We start from the raw sequence: 23,250 nt of genomic DNA on the forward strand, positions 1-23,250 counted from the left end.
GATTAGCTCGCCCTTCGGTGAGATTATGAGTAATGCGTTCTTTAGCACGTTCTCCGCCAGTGGTTCTCGTTCTACCTCTTTCATCCGGTGCCTCTTTGCCCTCCTACCCGCCTCTTGTCCTTTCGGGAAGCTGATAGAGACCAGCTTTCTCGGCTCGGTCGTCCCATTAGCGTAATGGCTCTTGCCGTATAGTCTTCGCATTTAACCCGCCGAATTCTCGCTCGTCTCTTCTCCACGCATAATTTCTTCCCCGTGTCTTGAACGTTTCTTAAAATTTTGCTCCTCTTCCCACTCTGTCTCTTCTACGCTCTCGTACTTGCTTTTACACCCTGCTTTCTTCCTATTCTTGTTATGTTCACTCTTTCCTGCTCCTCCGCTCGTGTGTCCGTGCCATAAATTTCCGCGGTCGAGGCTCCTTCCGGCTTCCATCGACGTCCGTTTACGGACCTTCGAGGTCCTCGCCTGAGATAACGAAGAACAAATTTCCTGGTGTATACCGCTTGACCGCGCAAAAGCGGCATTTTTGACGCCTATATTCTCGTGCTTTCGTTTATTTCTCGTTATCGTGCCATTTTTGACAGCAGCTCTTCACGGAAACATCGATTTGCTGGCTCGAGCTGTACGCGAGTAGAATCGAAACGCAGAACGGTTCAGCACCTAACAACTTCTATGAGTGACTGTACCTACTGCTTGCCAGTACTAAAGTATAAGTTCCGATAGCGAGGGCAGGTTTTAATAAGAGAAGGATTGAGAGGTTCCCGTACCTGCACTACCACGAACCGGTGGGCTCTTTGGCTGTCGCGGGACGAGCAGATAGCAACAATAAATAACTTGTCGTCCCTGTGCTGGCTAAAAGCATCCTACCGATCCTCGCGCGGTGGCCACCTTCACCGCCGTACTCGCTCCAACCGTCTACGCATATCGCCGCTTGTCTTTCTGCGTTTACCGCGATATCGTTTCGCATCGTGGCTATCCTAGCCGGCACGATAATCGCAGGAACGAGAAACGATATATGCCTCCGCCACACTTTCCATTTAACAAAAGATACATTTCTAACGACGGGCAAATCGATTCTCGTCAATCGGTTGAACGCCTTTCATTATCGACATTGTCGGCGACGTCGCGAAATCTCGTTGCGCAACGTGGTTCGAGAGACCAGACGGAAGTGGAGCGGGAGAGCGTTAAATTTGGTTAATTACCAACGAAGAGCTCGTGAAATCCTTTTGCAAGCACCGCGAAGGTACGAGAGTAATTAAAGAGATTTGCAACGGGCGTTTTTGCAAACCGCAAATAACCATGCAAACCGTGAGAGAGCCTCGGTACGCTCGAGCTTTCTCAACGCACGCACACATCATCGTTCTTACCACCGTACACATGCATCCCACTGTTTTGCACGACCGACTGAGGGATCAGCATTTCGAAATCTCGGATAGCGTGAATTTAACGCTCGGCCTGGGGACGGTCGATAACGTATTCGGACGTTGCTGGAAATCGTTTTTTGCTCCTATTGATTACCAGAAAACCCGGGTAATTGGATACTCGTTTGAAATCGTAGTACGATATCCACGGTAAATCGAATTTCCAATGTTATTTTCCGTGGATGTTTCAAGCTGCCGCCGCGTTGATTACGTTACGGAAGAACATTCTTTCTAGCGAAGGAGTTGCTTCGGCTGGTTCGTGACTCAAACGTCAGGGAAAGCTAGGCGGGACCGGGAACGTTGTTTTTCTGCTGTTCGAGCCGATAATTCCCGCTCGCTTATTAATCGAGAAACGGCAATATTCTGAATATACAAATTGCGGCTACGATAAGAGCGTTCAGAGATCAGGCGCATTAATCGGCAAACGATAATAATCGTTATGCCTTATTCGTGGTAATTACCGGTGACGATAATGTAGTACAGCCACGCTTGTAATCACATACTGCCTCGCGGATGTTGCACGAATCCGGCAAACGAACGCGACGCCAATGACAGGCATTAACGAACGAATTTACGAGCTAGCGGATTATTAAATTTCCAGTGAAAACACATTTTTCGATATGGCGATCGCCGTTTCGAACGAGGCTAAAGAGAAAAACGATGCGTACCGCGACGTCGGGTCTACAAGAGGAAACCGGCAGAGATAAAGCAACTGGAGCGGAATAGAGGAATAGAATAAAACAGGCGGGGAAAAAGAAAAGATTGACCGAGGGTTGTAAAAGGTTTACGGCTTGGTCGACCGCCCTATTATTTAGGAGAGGGTGATTCGTTCGGTTGCCATTCAGTTGCGACCACTTTTGTTCGGTTTTCAGTATTCTGGCGTAACTCTCACTCTCTCTCTCTCTCTCTCTCTTCGTCTTGGCGTCGGGGCGAAACGCGCGCATCGAACTCAACTACAGGCTATCGATAACTGTCATTTACCAGACTGCGTCACTTCCGGTTCCCGAAGCGACCACTACCGTTTACGAGTTTACAATCGGATGGGTAACCGCGTTCCGGGCCCTTGTTCGTCGAAAAAGCGCGTCAGTGGCGGAGTCGAACGTGCCATCGCACAACATCTTCGTTCAAAACCGATTTCTTTTTCCGCTGGCCGTTTTCTTTTCTTTACGACATTTACATCGTTCGGTTACACCATTATACGCCATCATACTTTCTTAACGGTACGCGGGTTGTCGTTCGCTGAGATAGTATAAAGAGGGGAAACTCAATGAGGCGATAATGAGTTTCTCTCCTTCGCTTAAAGTAGAAAAACGGAAATCTCCGTTTAAAGTTGATTCGACATTATTGTTGATCGGTAATTCGATTATCGCGACGATTAGATACGCGTTGAATTACTTGTCCTGAGTCTCCGTGTTGAAACTCGTTGTCTAACGATTTCATTTGCCTTGTTAGGCGTGCAGTAGCTCGGCATAAAAACCAAGATCGTTCTATTTTATATTACTTCGGCTATTAAATAACCGGTTTATTAACAAGCTATAACAATTTTATCGTGCTCACCATCTAAATTCTAAACAGGCTCCACTGTCATTTGCACATCATTGCATACGCGTTTTCCACTCTTCGAGAAGTTCTGTAGGGACGCTTTCGTCAAGATATTCATCAACTGGTCCGTTGACCTCCATTCTCCTTCTTTACCTCCACTTCCTGCAAAGAGTGCCATCGATATGCATATTTGCCGCTTTCAGGGAAGGAATAAGACGCGAGGTGACAAATTCGAGGAATATAGTAGACTGTCGTAGCGAATACTAATTTGTACGGATTCGAATGATGTTTCGAGAAGTATGTGGGTATATATTTAGTATACAGTACATATATAGTATACGGATGTCCAAATGGATAATGGCTTTACGTTCACCTTACGATACATCGTGTTATTTATCGTCTTTACTTCCTTTCAATACTGTTTATAGCAGATACGGTATAGCTACAGGCAATATTTGCTGATTCGTATTAAGGAGCACACACATACTGTTCTTTTCCTGATACTATGCTAACGAGAGGATGCTTGGATGACCGACATAGTCGTTCCTTTCGTCCAACAATTATACACTTAATCCGCGTACGCTCGGCCTGGTTTTAATAAGTTTATGCTCTAATTAACGTAATATTGCTCGTTCGCGAAACTTGACGAGTATTTTACGCATTGCGCTAACAGCGGATAATAATCGGATGGAAAAACAGCGAGAGTAAATAATTCACGCCACTATAAAGCTGTTCTCCATGCTCGAACGATCACAGGGTTTTTCTCCCTTGCGCGTACTCACCGTCGACCGCAACAATTATTGTTACCACGTTTGTATCTCGACCAAAGCGTCGATAGCGTTAACAGGAACTCATTATCGCGTGCATCTTCGTAAATCCCTCGGTACCTCCTCCTCGATTACAGTAGATTGACCCCGGACAGCGGCAGCCAACCGAACCAAATCAACAAATAAACTACGGACAGATACGGCTCCTTCGTTTTTTACACCTCGGGTCCGTGTCGAAACATCCAATCAACGCCGTGAACCATTATCGACGATCAAACAGACAATCGAGTTATACAAAAGCCGTTTCAAGAAGCTGAGATCAAACGTGACGAGTAATATGGTACTCACCGAAACGAGCAGAAAGTCTCGAACAAACCGTAGGTTTAATCAGCAAAATTCGATGACAGAGGAAATTTTCATCGATTATGCATCGTTTATCCTCTGTCTGTTACGTGCGTTCAATGTTTCCGCGTCGCTGCCCATTTTTTCATGTAATCACGCATTCGTTGAGAGATCTTCGATTCTAAAGAGGTAAACTCATTCATTAAATTACGCTCTTTAATAAAATATGCCTACTTTGATGAAAGCCACGTGCAGCAGACTTTAAACAGAATATATACATATAAATAAAATATGTGTACATGTACGCGTATATATCACCTATACATGTAACTCTGTAACAAACGATATTTATATTTATCTGTTACATATTTATTCAGCCTTTTTTATTTACAATGAATAAGATATGTTACACGTTCCTAGAGTTTGACCCCAACGTTTTGAGAGGCATCACAGTCTATGTAAATAACGTGAATTAAAATACGTAGAATCTTGACACATCAACTAATCGAGTTTATTAGTTCAGGTAGCAAAAAAGAAAAATTTCCACTGACACAATTTCTCCCTTCTCTCGGTACGTCTCTAGCGCTAAATCGAAAGCCGCTTAATCGCGTGCAAATTTATTCAGAGCAGCGAGTATTTTGTTTGCCGATAAATTGGCAGATTTCCTGCAAAAGGTGTACCAAAAAGGCAGAATTGCGGATAGGATTGCGAGTGTGTTTAAGTCCAACAGGCACGGAACACTAATCGTGCGCGTTTTTTATTGCACCGTCTGTACGCTCCTTTGGATAAAAACAAAGTGACGCGTCGGAGAAAAAAAATGACGGAAGAAAAATACCAGCCCCGATAACGTAGTCAGATGTAATATTATGAAGGAGAGACGGAAAATAGAGAGTGGCGATACAGGTAGACGCGATTATTAAATGCTAAGCGGAGTGTTGAAAGTCAGAGGATGATTCGGCTTGGTTCGGCTGGCAGTGTCCGGCAAAGAGTGCACGATGCAGGTTCCGTTTCGTTAACCGTCCATCCCGTCCACCTGCGGAAAAACTGACGAGGATATGCGGGCGCTATCTTCGTTTGCAGACAAATATACATAAACGTATAAGTGTGCGTCGGTAAGCGTTACGCCAACTTGATGGAATACTCGATTAAACTGCGCGCCTCTCTACCCCTATTCTAGTCGATTAATAATCTAGCGTGGCTGAAAAATGCTCGCTTTCAGCTGGCAACCGCTGCCGGTGCGTATTATAAGTTATTAAATGAATTATCGTCAGCAACGTGTCACCCGTAACGATTGTGCTATTCAAACGATATTATTAAAATACCGGCAATATCGTTAGACGATAACCATAATCCGTGTTCGTTACGACACGTTTGTCTTTTATCGATTACTTTGCATAACTTCCTGCGAACGACGGCTCGTCTAGCTACGTACGAGGCTGACGTTGATCGCGTCGTAAGAGGATACATCGGTTTAATGTCGTCCGGCGACGATCGTACTGACGATGAACGCGTACGGCGGGCGAGAGCGGGATGAGAAGAGAGAAAAATAGGAAAACCATGACCGTTTCGCGACAAATTGCTTTATGGCATCGGTCGGGCTCAGTCGCGACACTATACATTTCCATGTCGTAAAACCGTGTTATTTAAGGCTTCGATTAATTTTAGCCGGTGGAACGGGTTCGCGCGATTCTATCGGCCGGGTACCTCGGCGTCTGTTGAAATCGGCTGGAATGCGTCTGAATTGGCGTCTCCTTGCCAATCTAGAAACGCGTCGTGGCTAACTTTTAATTACGTCGAACGCATCGAGCGTTATATCTATCTGGAGTTGCACTCGGTGTAGTACCTTGGCAATATAACGCAGATATCGAAGGCATTAAGCGAATTTAGATAAGTCGGTGGTGAACGGTATAGACGAGGCGAGAGGGGAGGCAAGGGTGAAACGGTGGTTGGGTGATGGCGAGGCAGCGATGCGAAATCGCTAAACGAAATCACGAAACTTGGTCGTAAGAAGATGCGAAATGGTAGAGACAGCTGATATACATGGGATAGGCAGGGCAGAGGCTTGGACCAGGGGTTGTCATTAACTGGGAGCTCACTCGAGAGATAACCACTACCTGCCACCATACCTGCGCTCATTTTCCTCGCTATCCCCCTCTCGTTGTCCGCTCGCAACTTGCTTCGGCTCATTACAAAAAGCACGTGAGTTCGCTGCTGGCTATTTATTTCCGAATGGTGCATATCACTTTTCGTAATGGGCCCCGCGAAATTAAAAGTATGCCCTCGGGCACCGAATCGTGCACGCATACCGTTGCATATCATACGGATGCAGCCCACGAGGCCGATACGCGCGCCCTTTCCTCTCTTTTTTTTTTTTTCTTCTGCATCCCGTGTCCCCCTTTTCCTTCATCGTTTCGCGTATATCCCGTCACTCCTTCAACACGTAATCGTTCTCGGTAATTCAATTTCGATCCTGCGTACTCGCGAATATTAATGCAACTATCGTTTTCTTTCTTTAACGTTAATCCGAACTAACTTTTTGCTCGCGCTAAATTTAATTAACCAGCGAAAGTGTATCGATCAGTTTTCGAGGATCCGTCGCGCTCGTTTCATTAATTGTAAAGTCACTGTCAGTCAGATCGGACAGGGGAAGGTCAGGGTTCATCGCACACCTTTCTTCACGGGCAGCTGCGTTCCTTCCATTAACAAACATCCGTGTTCCAAGATGTTCGACTCCTTTTCTGTTCTTTAGCTTCGTTGCAGGTTAGCTCGTGGAATGCAGCCATGCATGTGAACGAAGCCTGCGCGTAGGACGATGACAAGCAGAGGAAATGAAATTTTGTGGCTAATTGAGTTTAAACGTTGTAGTCTAGCCTTTCCGTAATCGTACAGGTGTTTTCTTCTAGCTAATGCGACCTCGGAACACGCCCCTTTGGAAAAACCACGGCCAGTCCAGATGGGATAAAATTAATACCGTCCGTTCCGTTCGGTCGTATTTTATCCGGCGGGGCGAAACGACACCTCGAACTCAAAGAAATTGTTTTCCAACGACTCGTTTCCATACTAGTTATGGTTGCTGCTGCAAAAACAGCTGACTCGTTCAGTCGTTTTGCACGACATCGCTATTTGCAATTTGCAACGTTCTTTGGTAACGTATGCTAATTTTATTATCTCAGCAACACTGTATTCAATATAGAATGCGCGCATGCAAATTGAAAGCTGTAAAAACGGTGTCGCGGTCTGTGCCTCGCGGGAAGCGAGCGAGATTATCATTTCTAATGTTGAATATGTAAATGCATAAATCGTTCGATGAATCGATGAAAACAAGGTGTTACGAGTAACCGAGGCCTAGAGCCAGTTCACACGTGCCAGTTTCCTGCATGCGATAAACATATTGATTTACGGACGCTGCACAGAAGGGCAGCACTTTGACCAGAGGTACGCATAATTCGCAATTATCGAATTGGGGAACGCGCACGAGAGGTACGTTCTCTCTCTCTCTCCCGCTCACTATCTATTTATCTATCCATCTATCTGTATATCTACCAATCTATCTCGCTCTTTCTCCATGATAATAACTGAACGTAATTACAACGCGATGAAACGAGATATCGTTTCTATTTACGAGCCAAAGCAACTTTCTTATCACTTCCGCGTGCATACTCGCCCCGCAGGAAGTCGATCGAACCATCGACGAAAAGGTATAAAAGGTCTACGCGTATATCTGTCGAGATTTTTCTCTTTCCTGGAAAAAAGAATACGAACACGGCAGGTCGACTATCGAAAAGTAGAAAAATATATCAGCGCGTCTCACTTGCAATTTCCGATTTCTTGGAACAAGGTATACATGTCCGGATGTGAAACAGAGTGGGTAACCGGATTAAAGGTATCGCTAGTTTTGTCGAGCATGTGACCGTACGAGCGGACGTCTTCATCAGGGAACTACCAATCAGGATGTGTGCTCGTGGACAAAAAGTGGACGGTCCATCTGAAGAAAGAAGTAAATAGAAGGCAAAGGATACAGAAGAAGAGAGAGAGAGAGAGAGAGAGAGAGAGAGAGATAAAGCTAGAGGAGAGAAGAATGAAAGGAAATATACGAGGGACAGAAGTCGAGAGGGACGTGGCTGAAAAGCTTTTAATGGCACCAACGGGCAATGAGAAGACGATCGAGCGGGTAGCTCGAGTCGAGGGAACAATTACCGCAAAACGACGCCGTGGTCGATCTTACGGCTCGTCCAAGTGGAAATCGGAGCGTACGAAAGGCGGGCAAAAAGCGCGAGGTAGGCAGCGTGTCATCGCCGATGGCGCGCGCCTCCCTCTTTAATTCATGAACCGAACGGCAGCTACGAGAACAGAAGATCGGAAGGCAACCGATGATCGGCAACCCGATAATCTTCCAGACTTTCTTGCCTGCCTAGCCGCGGCGTACAGTTGACAGTTGGGGAATCCGCGCGCGGCTTCGATCCTATAAGGTTCCGACACGGACGAAGAAACTTTAGTCGATTCCTCGAAGGTTGCCATGTTTAGGTCGAACACCTGTGCGGACTTTTATGGACGTCTTCCCACTCGGGGAACGACAGTCCCGATCGGAAAAAGAAATCGGTGCTCGAGTGTCGCCAGAAATGATGCATTAAGTGCTTCCGTCGCTCGAGCATCGCGCAAAAACGGCTCGACGCCGATCCGAATCGAGTGCGGCTATTTACGAGTCGAGAGGAAACATTTCAAAATCGTGCACAATTTCTTCGAATAACGTGCGAACGAACGAACGAACACCATGACTCAACGTAATATAATAACACGCCGGGACGGCTTTAGGCACCGACGACGACGGTGTGCACCGATGCGTTCAACGACAGAATGGAAGAATAATGTCGGGGACAAAGCACTATTTGCTAGTGTGAAACGGTGATAAGTCGTAAAAGTGTGCTTCGTGCGCGACTACGTTGCGAAAGATAGTAGAAAGAGATAGTCTCGTAAGGTGAGTAATTCGAAAAATGGCCGTATTATTATTGTTACTTTTGTCGCGCTTATTATTGCTATTATTGTTATTATTATCATTACTACTATTATTATTATCGAGAGCGGAGTCCGCGACCCTAATTCGACCAGACTACGTTAAAAACCAATTGCGAAAATTGCAATTTCACCTTGTGCCTGTTTTTTCGTCCGGATAAAAGACAAAAGCGCGGTGAGAGGCGTGCAACGAGCAACGAATGAGCAACGAGAAGGTTGACGATGGTTGAAAAAAAAGAAAAAATGAGGCGGAAAAGAAGGAGCAAGAGAGGAAGGATTCGTGGCACGTTTCGATGACCGCTAGAAAACACAACCTTTCGACTTCGAGGCCCATCTCTCTACTCGTTATATAGCCGGTCGTTCCGTCTCGAGCGGTTGGAGAATTCGTTGACCACCCATCGGGTGGTGGTTTCTGTTGTCGCGAACCGAACGTTCCCCTGGGACCGAGAGGATTGACTCGTCGCGCGCGGATTCTTTGGTGAAAAAAAAGGCGCAGAAGAAGAGGCGGGACGAGGACGGCGGCTTTATGTTAAACGGATTAGACAGCGGAATGCGTTGTCTCGATGAATTGCTCCCATATGCCCGCTAAACGATCGCATTCTCAGAAGTCATCGTGGAATGTCAAGATACGGAGAATCGTGCATCGCGACCGGAATAAACTTCTTCTACTCTAATTGCTCGCGTGACTATGTTCGATGAACGTTGCCAATCGACGTTTGCATTAACGGAGGAAACTACCTACATAGTATAATGCGGCCAGCTTGTTTTTACACGGGTGCAAAACTCTACTGACAAACGGACGCTCGAGTTCAACGCGTTACTTATCAAGCCGATCACTTAATTACACCATTTCTATATGTTCGCCGGTTTTTACGTCGCGCGGAACCGGCGATACTTTCTAAATCTCTAAATTAGAAGGGAAAATTCAAATTTCAAACTGGTCTCGGGACATACCGACTAATTAGAGCTTTTCGACGGATACCAACGAAGAATGCGTCGCTACGAATGGGCACGTGGCTCCACAGCGTGCGCCAATCTCAGATAACATCTAAAAAAAGGTTCTCGATCCTAATTCGAAGTGTGGACACCATGAGACCTTATTTGTATTTCGTACCTACGGCGACATTCCACGTCACAGATAACATCCGATGATCCTACGAGGTGGGGCGAAAACGACGCGACACCGCAGGACGCGGCACCCATAACCGTCTTCCTCCTCGGGGACCTCCGTCGTAGAAACTGGCGTGTTTCCCTTCCTCGTATTTTCCTCTCTCTCTCTTGTACGCGTTCGTATTTAGAAAACGCCGGATAACCCGCAGCTGGAGAAACTAGCAGGGACGAGGAAACGAGAGGAAGAGCGAAAAAATCGAGAATCTCGCCGCGATATATCGTTCTGCGTTCGACGGCAATCTGGTCGTTTGTCCCGTCGACGAAGGAAATTACACTGTGCCGAAAATCCGGCAAATTCGAAGTACACCCGAGGATCGTTGAATTCCTGTGCAGCGGTGGCCGGCTACGAAAAAAGATTCGAAGCGACGTTTTGACCGCCACTGTCGAAGGACGTGCACATATCTGTAGTCGAGAGTGGTCCTGAGGACTCGGATTAATCGGGGACAAGGCAAGCACATTACCGTGGCTCCAGATAGCAGTAGGATAGCGCCACGAAAACCACCGTGAAACTCCGAGAACCCGACACCCGGGTTCGTTGAAAGCCCGTGGTAGAGCGGCCTGTCGACGAGAGAAAGACACCGGCAGGCCGAAATGGAGAGAGAGAGGCTAAATTGGTCCCTGGGCCTCCACCGAATCTGTGACGGGTTAATCCTCCCGGGTTCCACGAAGCAGGAGAGAAGAAGTTGCCCGCGGGAGAAGATTAAAGAAAAGGAACTGCGGCAGAGAGATGGAATTGGAATCGGAAACTTCTGTTGTTGGGAGAATTTTTGCTACGTCCGGCCGATTTCTACGGATCACGATCAACCACCGCGAGCACGGACCACCAGAGTTTTCTGCCTAAAAATATTTTTCCGATAAACGATTCGTCGAGAACGCTCGTTCAGGAATTTTACATCGTAATTATCTAGAAATGATTCGCACGGCAATTCTAAGATCGTATCTAATTGTCGCGCGTGTGTACCAGAGACACGCGTGTACGACAGAGATCGCGCTCGGCCTGCGTATACTACGGCTATAGAGGATATCCTGCGTCGTGTACACTTAACGACGATTCACGGCTACCCTGACTAATTATTCCGCTGTCGCGGGACCTCGCGTAGAATGCAAGGGTCATGCAGGTTGTCGCCTCGATGCGCTCGGCAGGCTTTCGGAACACGATTAAAAGGACGCATGTCGCCGCAAACGATGACAACTACCTACCACTGGCATTCTCTGACTGTAGCCACGACGATCCTTATCGAACGATACACACACACACACACAATTGCGGTACTCGCACGTTTCCTGTATCTACCGGAGCATCTTGGGACTTGTACACAATAGCGTTGGTGGTTAGTAACGATCGAAGTTTGTCGCCATCTCCGTGGATCGTTTCCACGATGTTGATGGATTACGATCTCATCGTGTTTGCGACAGATAGGAGTTGATTTCAACGTGTGTGTTACAAGCGTCTATTTGCTAAAACATTATGTTTACGATTACAATTTCCATCCAATCCTTGAACGCTGTTTCAAAGGGGAAAGAGAAACTTTTGCAGAGTAGAAAAACGCGATCGAGTGAAAAGTGCAGACGGTAAGAAATTGTAATAACTATGGAAAACGAAACAGATTAACGATCGTAGATGATATTGAAAATGCGACGATATCGTTTTACAGAGGAAGAGGTAACGCGAACGACTAGGGAACTGACTCGGCGCGATGTAAAGGGAACGGCGCTAAGAATGTCAAGGTGCTGCGGTGACTCGAAAATTGCCTGCGCGAGTGTGTGGTCTGTGCACTAATGCGCTTTAATTGTGACCCTCTGCAACGTGCGGCAACTCCTTCTTTTCCACCGGTTTACTACCGCGCAACACACTCGAACAGGGAAAGGCTGAGCGTAAACGTAGCACGGCGCGGCACGGCGTACGTGTACAAGATGCACGCAACAACGCGATACCTGGCTTGCGCGATTGTGACATCGGGTTAAGATAGGTGCAGTTACGGAAATTGAATAATAATTGCAGACCTCGGTCACCCTTCTCCCTTCCTTCAAACGCCGCTTCCATAGCGCGGCAACGGTTCAAGGGAAGAAAAAAGAAAAAGTCTAATAACCCTGCTCGCCTCGCTAGTCGCTAGGCCACGCTCCTCTGGCCTATCTGTCGATCTCCTTAATTAGAATTCCGTTGGAAAGGCGAAAACAATGGTACGCCAAGTGCCGGTAGTCCGCGAGAAGATGGTCTATACTCTCAGACCTTGCAACGTCATCCGATGTTCGTGACTAGTGGATTCCTCTCGTCCTATGTCTATTTACTTTTTCACGTTGGCGATCCGAAATTTTCGAGTTTCGATGTTTTAATCGAGTCGCCCGTGACTCGCCAGAAATAATAGTTAGAGGGGGAAACAGGGGTAAATTAGAAGATCGAAGAACGGTGGTACGTGGTACATTGTCTTGCACGATATATGGCTAGATCCCGAGGCTATGATCGATATCTAGATAAAATATCGCGGAGGTAGAGTAATCGGCCCTTAACCGTCGTACATAAATCAAACGACTTCATTCACGGCGAAAAGAAACAACGTTTCGTACGATGTATGCGACATAACGATGCGTAAGTGGATTTGGAAAACCGGTAGAAAACCTGATTACCGCTTTCTCGTTCCCTCCTCGGTTTCTACGGGCAATAGCGCGCGCGCGCGCGCAACCGCTGGCCGCGTTTAATGAAGTGGCCTCTGTAGTTGCTCGATAATTTATGAGCTCGTATTAATTACGGAAATATCGGGTACAAAAGTGGATTGATTTTACCGGACGGTCGAAAAGTATCATAATATTGGTAAATGGAAACGAAGGAACGAGCGAACGACCTGACTGCAAACACGTTGTAGCCTGTCGAAGGTTGTTGGCGTTATAAAGTTTTCAATTTCTTTTTCGCGGCCGCGCTATTCATGCGAGAAGGGATTCCAGTTAATGGCCAAGATCGGTCTGCGGAGAGGCGGCATCGAACTTACAAGGTGAAATTTGCCAGACCGCTTCCAAAAAGCTGCCTCATTTCTTGATTACACCGTCGGTATACGGTTCAACAATTATGCAAAACAGCCGTCCTTTTATTCGCGCCCCGGTGCATCGTCCCGCAACGCTGTTATTATTCTCTCGAGAGAACAAAAAACGTTGCGACGAATAATGCACTTCCGCCACAAAACTATACCTAATAATTCCTGCTGCATTCAACGTGGTAACAAACGAGAATGACATTACCGAATAACAGCATTATCTTTTTAAATGTTCGCCTTTACCGTCACGTTAATTAACGTGTATCGTGGATGGCCGCGTACTTGCCAACACACAGCTAGTCCTATAAGTTAAGCGCCTGTATCATAAACTGCTATAATTCTGCGGATGTCAAAAAACTGGACGACAACGACGATGACGGTCTTCCGCCGTAGAAAATGTCCTCGTGGTCGTCGTTGTGGATATTCGTAGCTGGCAAGCGAACACGGTCGGTGATTCTTTTTCCGTTGCGTAATACACGACGCAAGCTAATGCGATTAAAAAGGCATTACGATTACGTTCAATTATTAACAATTAGAAGAACGGCAAAAAACATAATTACCCGCCATTAATCAACAAGCCTGCGCCCGCTTCTTCGCAACCGTTTATACCTATCTCCGTTTCACACGCGCGTCTTCTTTTCTTTCCTGCTTGCGTTACCTATCGTCCCACCATATCCACTACCACCACCTATCCACCAACGATTACCTTAATTCACAAATACCGCGAAATGTTTACTCTGTGGAAAATAACTCTGAAAGAATAGCGAACAAGGCCGAAGATAATACCAAAAGATAAACGCGATAACTTAATTTCATGACTAAAACATGCTTATTGTCTAACATGGTTCAACCGATCAACCGTTCAACGCGGTCGGTGTCGTCTTAAATTTCACGATTCCTTTAATTTTCCAATTTAGAAATTGCTCCAGTTTTTCAATTTAGAAAGGCCTCCGAGCTTCTTAAATTTCGTACGAACGAATTTCCAAATTACTCGAGTTTCACGTTTGGAACGTTCCACTCGAATCTACATTGCGAACGTAAGAAGGAGACTCCATGATAATTATTCATCAGATTCTGTTACACGTCAGCTACGATCGGTTAAGTAATACGCGATCATAGTTACAAGTAGTCGGAGCTTGTGTTTGAAATTTATCGTCGGTACTGCGAGTAATTATCGGTTTCTATAAAACTTTTTCAACGCCTCGCATGCGCGCAATTTTCCACGCATGAAGACCGTGATACGCCAACTGGGGAAGCGCAGCAACGCTGCAATTTAGTAATTAATGGTGACATTGCGGATAATTAACTGCCGTAAATAATTGTAATTGTACTTAAGTTCTATCCGTTGGTCGCGACTATGCTGACGAGGGAAAAAAGAAAAAGAAAAAAAGCGACGAATGCACCGTTGCGTGTTCTTTACTGGCAAACCTAGCCCATCTTCATCGCGGTCGTCATCGCCGTTGTCGACGGTACCCGAGTCCGGTCTCGCTTTGTTCAAGCAAGGATGAGCCTGTTCTTGGAACTGCTACGAGGACGAGAGACTAATGCACGTAACGACAAATACGACACATGTACGTACGTATTATATGGCAAATACGATTAAGGGAAATACTTTGAAAGGTATTCGATAAACGGTAGGGAGAAATGGAGCCGATTGTTATGCTGGGAGGATTCGAGCGTAATTCGCATCGTACGATCTATGAAAGTTCATTGAACCGATCGTAATAAGAAACGAGAGGCGCTATCGGCAATTTATGACAGGCCAACTACGCGTTCCCGTAGCTGTGTATTTAGATGTAGATTAGGATGCGTGCAATTATGTTAGTGCGCTAGTAAATTGCACATCGGTGCCCAGCGTGATTTATCGTGCGTACCACGCACCTTTCAGGATCGGCTTAATGATCGTTTGCAGATCATTATCAGCAATCGACGTAAAGAAAGTTACGTTCGTCGAATCGGCCAAGACTCGCGATTCTCGATTATCGGAACACCGATAGACTCCGCTTTTACCACGCGTCGATTCTATGACGTCTCGTCTTTACGACATACCATCGCGTCTCACTCGAATTTTTTGCTCGGTTCAAAGATCACCTTGCTTCTCGTTAAGCATTAATATATTACACGCAATTTATAACAAAACGAGCACGCCGAGTGGCGGAGCGTGGATCGGACAAAAATATCGCCCATAGCCATTACACGTGTCCGATTATCGTCTACGAGAATCATTAGCATCCTCCTTTCGGTTCGAAATACGAGCGGAACGGTACGGTTTAACAGGCAGTACGCGGCCAGCAAAACGGATAAACCGGCACGTACTGCTGGGCTTCGCTTTTATTCGCCAGTTCGGGACATAGACTCCCCCCCCCTCTCTCTCTCTCTCTCTCTCGCGAGCAAGAGGTTCCTTTGATATCCGAATGATCGATGATCATCCAATTTTCCTGACGTCGACAAATTATTTCAACGCTATCTCTCTATCGTTAATTGATTTTACGGACTTCAATCGTTAATCCAGCTTACTCCACGTCTAATGGAGTAATTTGCAAATTATAGTCGTACCGTCTCGAGATTTTCATCAGAGTCGGGAAGAACGAAACGCACGATCAACGTTACAACACACCGCGTTCCAGGAATTAACCAACGCGCCACGTAATTATCGTTGAATTTACCTCAAACGAGCAGAGTTAGAGGTAGCGCGCGGCTAATTTTTTAATCGTTTCGCGTATATAATGTAAGTCTGGTAACGATCACGCGTACCTACAATTTGATGGAAGGTTGAGCCGGAATAAATCGCGTGTGCCCGCAAATTGAATCGTTCGCTGGAGTCGTAAAACGAGATCGCGTTTTATTACAACTAGAAACACTAAAAATATGTTACGCGATTCTTGCCCAGATAAATAAAATGGTATCGTTCTCGCGGTAGAGTTAATTACTGGAAAGCAATTGTCTACCGACTTATTACGCATCTAACAACGAATGCATACAACTTCGTGCGTTCATCGTTTAATCGCTGGAAATGCTTTATTACTGAGCACGAGCAACGGTTACGAACATCGTTTCCTTTATTACGGCAGAAAATTGCGCTCTTTCCTATCGAATACTTTCGTACGATGTCTTATCAAACGAAAAAAGATGTAGCCGTTCTTACGTAAGATCAAACTCCTGGTCTTCTTTCAACGATCTGCGAAAAATCAAACCGATTTATAACGTTGAAACCGGATAACTAATCGTGATAATTCACGGCTACTGAGAGACGATATTACAAAAGAATCGTCGATGTTTCGGTTGTTCGTTACGCGATCGGATTAATAATGAAGTATGAGAACATCCAACTGTGAAATTCGATCCATTAACGATCTAATTGAACGTTATTGCACGTTGAGGATAAACTTACGATAATTACGGTATAACCGCCGGCATCGTCGATCGTTTCTCTGTTCGAATTCGAATGGCGTATATCGTCGCAGATGTTCCATGGGAAACTCTCGTCAGTTCGACACCCATTGGACGCGAATAAGAGAAATAAGAAAAATTCGTTGTTACCAACTTAATTACTTCTTACGATCGAGTGTAAGATAATTCTCGTAGTGTGCAACGTTAGGTAGGTAGATAATATAGAGGTAACACGTGTGTGTGTGTGTGTGTGTGTTTATATATGTGTGTATATAAATATATATATATATAGAAGCGGTTATAACAGGGACTCGGCTTACTCGTCCCTCTTTTCTTTGCCTCGTCTCGCCTCGCCACGCCTCGCATCGACGCGGCTTGAGCGTTCGCCTCGCCTCATCTCCCCTTTTACATCTTTTAATACTTCTGCGCGAACCTCTTCATTGTTGCAATTACTATCGGCCAGTCGATGTATTATACGGGCTAATTAATTCAGCTGGAAAGCTTAAAACGCATGTGCGGGCGTAACCTGCATCCGGAAGGTAAATATCAGCGGTTATCGGGAGCGCTATCGCGTGAGCAGCCAGCGGCTACAAAGGATTGCCGATAATTCGTAATTGCTTGTTATTATCGTGCCGAGAAATCGAACACGTTCAACCGTCGCCGGTTCTTGTCACAGGATGCATTGATGCGTCTATTAGCGAGAATTTGCAAGTATGATTCGATGCAAAAACATCTCCTTCGATGTAACGCGTCCCGGTACGCCGACGTCTCGATTCCATGATTCGTACGCATCAACGCACTCTTCGGAATAACGATGATTTTCTGCGCTGTAAATAGCTCTATCGTTTCATTCATGCCGCTCGCTCGTCGCGAATTTTTCATCCGTACGCCCTCTTATTTACGTGGTTAACCTGTTACGCTTTCTGCAAAGTTGGATTCGCGCGAAGTTGGAGTCGCATCGCGCGATGCATACTATCGTGCGAAGAGACGCAGGTTTTTACGCGGATGTAAGGGATCGCGATAGAAAATCGTGGAAAATTCTCGAGAAGTTGGTAACTGAAGATCATCGTTCCAACGTACTGTACGCCTGTTATAACACATCCGCGAGAAATATACGCGGCCTCAATGAGTCGGCTAATTAGTTTATTACGCCGCGCTAATTTGTATGCCCATAAATCGCGATCGTATGTACACAGAACGTGTAATGTACCAAATGAATGTGTATACATGTATAGAAGCTGTTTCAAACACGTGCAAGGCTCTTAGTAGAGTGTAAATATGACAGAAATGACGAACAGAAGATACAAATATGACTAGCAAGATTTTCAAACCGCTCTCCGGGAAATCATTCTATCTGAACCATCTAATCGAGCGTGACGCATCTAATCGGGTATTTGCGATACGCTGTAACTACTCGCAATTGACCGAGTGGATACGAATTAACATTGCAAATTTTTTAATACGAACGATGAATTAATAACGAGACAATTAGAAAAAGACATCAACCGAATCGATCGTCGATCCAGCGAACTTTTCCTTCTTCGAGTACCGGTTATTCCGGTTTCTCTTTTAATTCGAGAATCAAAATTAGACCGGAAAACTGATAAAAATGTGAAAAAGAAACGAGTCTCTCGACGAAGACTCTGCCGGGTTCGTTCGGGGAGCTGAACGCGAGGGCTTCTCTCTCGAGTCGGGGGAATCTCGAGTTTGCGCGCCGGCTACGAACAGTCGCTTCCTCCCTCCGTGAAATTACAGTGTTTACGCGAATTAGATTTCGGTTTCGGTAATTTTCAGTTAATAACGAAGCGAACTGGCCAACGAACGAACGAGCATTAAGTGCGGCTTCGAGCCCATTAATGCTATTATAATGTAAAAGGCTACCTACGCGTTCCTCTCTTACTCTCCTTCTCTATCTGCGAGCAGCCGCAACACGAACCTGCATGTACGATGCTACGCGCATTCGATGTTTATGGCGAAAGCTAATAAAAATGAAAAGGAAACTTTGCCAGCCTTAGATCTCGCTTATCGTTCGCATTACGTTCAGGCTACCTGCATTATAAACTCATTTCCGATAAATCGGCCCAAATAAAAACAGCTGCTAAAGCCTGCACAAACCGCTTTGGTCTATCCTCTTTTTTTTTCCTTCTCTTTCCTCTGACTGGCCGCGTGCCGTGCCTTGCTCTTGCTTCCACGACTTTGATTTCGAGCTATCGTATCGAATCGCCAAAAATCAAATTTTCTTTCAACGTCTTAAATTCTACATCGACACGCGTTTAGAGTGTACACCGGATAATAACAACGATCCGCGAGTTTCTGACTATCTGTTGGAGCGACGAAATTTCAATAATATTGAATCAAGCGGCAAACGAAATTTATTAAGCACCGAAAACCGGTCCGAGCAGTAAAATACCATTGCAAATTACGAATGGGAATTATCAGTAGCAGCTTGTAAGCACGCGGTAGGATCCTTCGGCTGCTATGTCCATGTATCGATCGCGCGTGAAAATGATTCTGGTCGTTACAAGCAAATCGAACGCTGTTACATGATCACTCACAGCATCGAACGTGCCGAAGTGTGGGCTTGTTGGGATCATTAATGCAGCAAGGTCGGTGAAAGGAACGATAGCTCTGTCCTTCTCCGTATCTCTCTGTCTCGGTGTCTCCGTCTCTGCGTGTCCGCGTGGTCGTACATATAATCCGATTCAAAAACAACTGACCGATCTCGAGTGGTGAACGATCATCGTTTAACTAATATCGGCGACACCTTGATAACCGTATCTTCTAATTGCGCGATTCTTTTTAATTTGACGCGTCTGTTCTTGTCGATCGTCGCGAACGCCGCCTGTCCGGCTTGGTTTGCTGGCGCACTTTTGAAATAACCTATATCGTGCGTCATATATCTGATTCTAGTTCTATGAAGGTACAGTGGCTGACATTGATGCTAGGTGAATGGTAGGAGCACTCGCAATTTCCATTAGGGATTTCTCCACCTTTTAACGGTGCCTTCTATCGAAATCAACGACAGTAAAAAACGCGATTCAGACGTAAGAAATTGCAGCGGCTCGCAAGAAGCTCGTCTCCGACGGAAGCTAAACAAACAGGATTTCCCTATCCAGTCGGAGAATCCAGTTTAAAATACTGATAACTCGACACGAACGTGTACATGTTGCCCGTTAAATTCAATTGCAACGGTCGCAATTCGTTGGAAAATAACTTTCACTGACTTTGCATGCGAAGATGGAGCGGGTCTCTGATAATCAAGTGACAGGGTGATCCACGAATAAAGACAACTTTCTGATCGCAGATCATTCGATACGAGGAGGAGGAGGAGGAGGAGGAGGAGGAGGAGGAGGCGGCGAGCACGCTGTCCCGCAGACAAGTCCTGCGAGCAGCACGAGTAGCTCGAGCCAGGTGACTCAGGTGAGCCTACAACAGGTGAGCCAACAAGCTCACCAACAACAATCGGTACCGCCACCTACTACGACGACACCTCAATCTACTCAGATGGGAATCTCTACGGAAGAGGTGAGGACCGAGGAAGAGAGCAGCCACCCTAGAGCAGCGCCGACCAGCCCTGAAAGTGAAACCGAGGTCGACGACTTTGCACCGAAAAGGAAACAACGCAGATATAGGACTACCTTCACCAGCTTCCAATTGGAGGAACTCGAGAAAGCTTTCTCGAGAACTCATTATCCCGACGTGTTCACCAGGTAAGTCGAGTAAAACCGATACACGCAATGCTGTTCTTCCAAAGTAGCGTTGCCAGCGAAAATGCGGAAGCGCTATCGTCTAATATCTACGAGGTCGAAAATATGGAATCCCCGACGTGTTTCCTATCCAAATTGTCCTTCTTCGGTAAGCGTCCGGGACCGTCTGTTACGGCTGATAAGAAGCTCGTGTCCTTCCTGGAGGTCTAGGCTACTCTAGACGATACAGGAGGTGTCTAATCGCGTTCGCCAGGTTTCCCGTGTAACGGGATCAAGATACGGCAAGAAGTTGCAGCGCCGGCTATTAGCTGTTATCGAGCCGAAATATTTCGTGACCAGCGACTCCCGTGCGCTTTTCACCGACGTTTACGGAATCGTTTCAAGCGAAATTACGATCCTCAGCAACGGCATATCCTTCTATTCAAAAATTTGTTTTTTAATGGATTCCATAGTCGAACGAATTTACGATGTACAGGTAGACCTTGAACGTGGTCGTAAAACAAACCCGGGTGTTTTTCTCGTGGCGTACATCTTACGGAATATCGAACGACCTATTGTTAGTAAAATTCTCTCCGCAATTTTTCCGTCGTTCTTTTTCCTCGAACGATTTATATGCGCAGCCTTCTCGAAATAGCGAAAGGAGTAACTGGAGATATACGATGAAACGCGATACTAGAAAAATCCTAATTCCCACGATGATGCATGATCGACGAGGTTGTTAGCGGAATCCGGGAAAGCTCGCGAGATCTATCGATTCAGGGAAACGGTATATACGCACCCATCGATCATCTACTTTTCCCGTTAGCGCGGATCGTCTTGTAAATTCTGTTGCGCCGCGTCAAAACCATGGATTCGCGTTATTAAGTTCCCGGCTGTTGGATCCAGTTGCATAGAGTAACGTGTCGGCAACGGACTGTAGCGCAATCTATCCGAGTAGCTTTTTCTTTCATCTCCTTTTTCTCTGTAGCTTCTTTCATAGCCTGGAACACCCGGTAGGTAACTAATAGCGGTGTAATCGCTCGTAATAGGTCCAGTCCTGCGGCCAGAGTATGGGTTCTCGTAATTAACCAACAGGAGATATGCAGAAGAGCGAGCGTACAGGTATACAGCTAAGGTGTTCCATTGATCGAATAGACGCGCGATTAAAATTCGCTACGAATTCATAGCTCGATACGGAGAAAGAGTTCGCTGGTTGAGACGTAGGCAGACTGTAGACGCGTTGACAAACAACGTACGGCCACGATACAACGAAATATTTAGCAGTCGTGCAACGAATATTTGGCAGCCGTAACGCGTGGATACTTTGAGTAAAAATTTCAAGGGCTATCTTATTATGGCCGTTCCGGACAGACGAGTGGACCCGACTGCTTATCGAAAAATTCCAAGTCCAGGCTCGCGTCTCGAGATAAAGCCTAATGTCCGTGGCATCTCGACGACGTGAAACCCGTGTCTGATCCGCTGCACTCCGACGACTCCCGATCACTTTTACTTTCTTCGGAAAACACCGATGGTAAGGTTAATTTTGCAATTTCCGAGGAGAGCGCGGCGAATAGATGGCGTGGCTCGATAAAGAAATCGATCAATTTTTGTACGTAATTTCGCCTTGCCAGCGTAATCCACAGTTTCGTAATCGTGGATCATTTCCTCTTCGCGTCAAGTCGTGCCATATCTTTTTGCCGTTTTCATATAAATTAATCCCTACCTCGGTCGTACGTTTCTTGCTTCTCCTCTCTCGATACCGTGTTGGAGTATTAATTTCACACTAATTGGATTTTATGGTCGCTTAGGTTTATTGACTAGCTGACCGAGAGGAGGTAAGCCTCGCTCGATCGCGATGCATATTCATTAGGTGCTTTTACGAAGGAGCGTATGCGATTGATTCTATCGAAAGCTACTCCGATCCCATTGCCGATTGCCTTCTCTACGCAATTTTCATCAAAATGGAAAAGCTCTTCGTGAACGTGCGTGGCTTTAAAATGTCGATCGATCGTCGAACGTCTCGACCGATCGAATTGTCCCGATCAACGAGGTCAAAGAAATCTGTACGATGAAATATCTAGATACGCGAGGATGTTGTAAGCCTTCAAACGCAGCCACTTACTTTTACGAGCTCTTAAGATCTAATTTAGATTAGAATCGTGTGGCTCGAGCTACCGTGCCTCGACTAATCATCCGACGGAACTCTCTTCTCTTACCGGACAGAATAGCTCGCTATTGGTTTTCCTTCTTTTTTTCTCCCCCTCCTCCTCTGGCTTCTCTCCGTTGTTTTTATCACGAATAGGCTTCTAGGACGAAAGCGAAGATACGAATGGAGAAAAAGAGGCCCGGATCGTATATAGAGCTGCAGTTTCACTTATAAAATTTATCGTTGGTTCGAAACGCGGTTTCAAAGGATCCACCTGTTTCAGAAAGGGCAGAACACGGTTCTCGGTAAATCATTCCGAAGAATACCTTTATATCCGTGGGGTGGGTCGGTGGTGAGTTTAATAAGGATGATTGTTTCCAGTGATCCGTGGAACGGAACCAGTTCCACGGATCTCTGGCTACCTTCTCGATCCTGTCCTTCTCTTCGTCCCTGCCCACCTCTCCACCCTTCTCTCCCACCTTTCCACCATACCCTGTCCCGGCTTGTAACTTCTGTCATTAATCGACCGACGAGTCATGCTCCCGATTAGAAATACCGCCAGCCTCTTCGTTCCGTTATTCGTTTCTTGGCAAATGAGATTAGTGGCCCTGTGATCGCTAATTAGAACGACTCCACGCTCGAAAATCAACGCCGCGGTCGTCCTCTCTAATTTTCGCTGCTCCTCTTATTGTTCGTTTCGTTATGCGAGCGTAATCGACGATCCCGTTGCGCTTAATCCTTTTTTCTGCTTTT

General features: G+C 46.0%; 1 protein-coding gene across 3 annotated transcripts in view; it reads left to right on the forward strand.

The window, feature by feature from the left end:
* The window catches only part of LOC122567475 (homeobox protein aristaless-like), a 35,368-nt gene that overhangs the window by 2,028 nt on the left and 10,090 nt on the right, over positions 1 to 23,250 (forward strand). Inside the window, exons 2-4 of one of the 3 annotated variants that reach the window (XM_043726032.1) lie at positions 19,576 to 19,585; positions 19,970 to 20,085; positions 20,170 to 20,375. In XM_043726032.1, coding sequence (XP_043581967.1) covers positions 19,576 to 19,585; positions 19,970 to 20,085; positions 20,170 to 20,375 — 332 coding nt within the window. Of the gene's footprint in view, positions 1 to 7,018; positions 14,847 to 19,575; positions 19,586 to 19,969; positions 20,376 to 23,250 lie in introns of those variants that run through there. The other 2 variants (XM_043726021.1, XM_043726041.1) reach the window with 2 other exon arrangements.

Source organism: Bombus pyrosoma, linkage group LG1 (genome assembly GCF_014825855.1).
Source record: "Bombus pyrosoma isolate SC7728 linkage group LG1, ASM1482585v1, whole genome shotgun sequence".
Classification (NCBI taxonomy): Eukaryota; Metazoa; Arthropoda; class Insecta; order Hymenoptera; family Apidae; genus Bombus; species Bombus pyrosoma.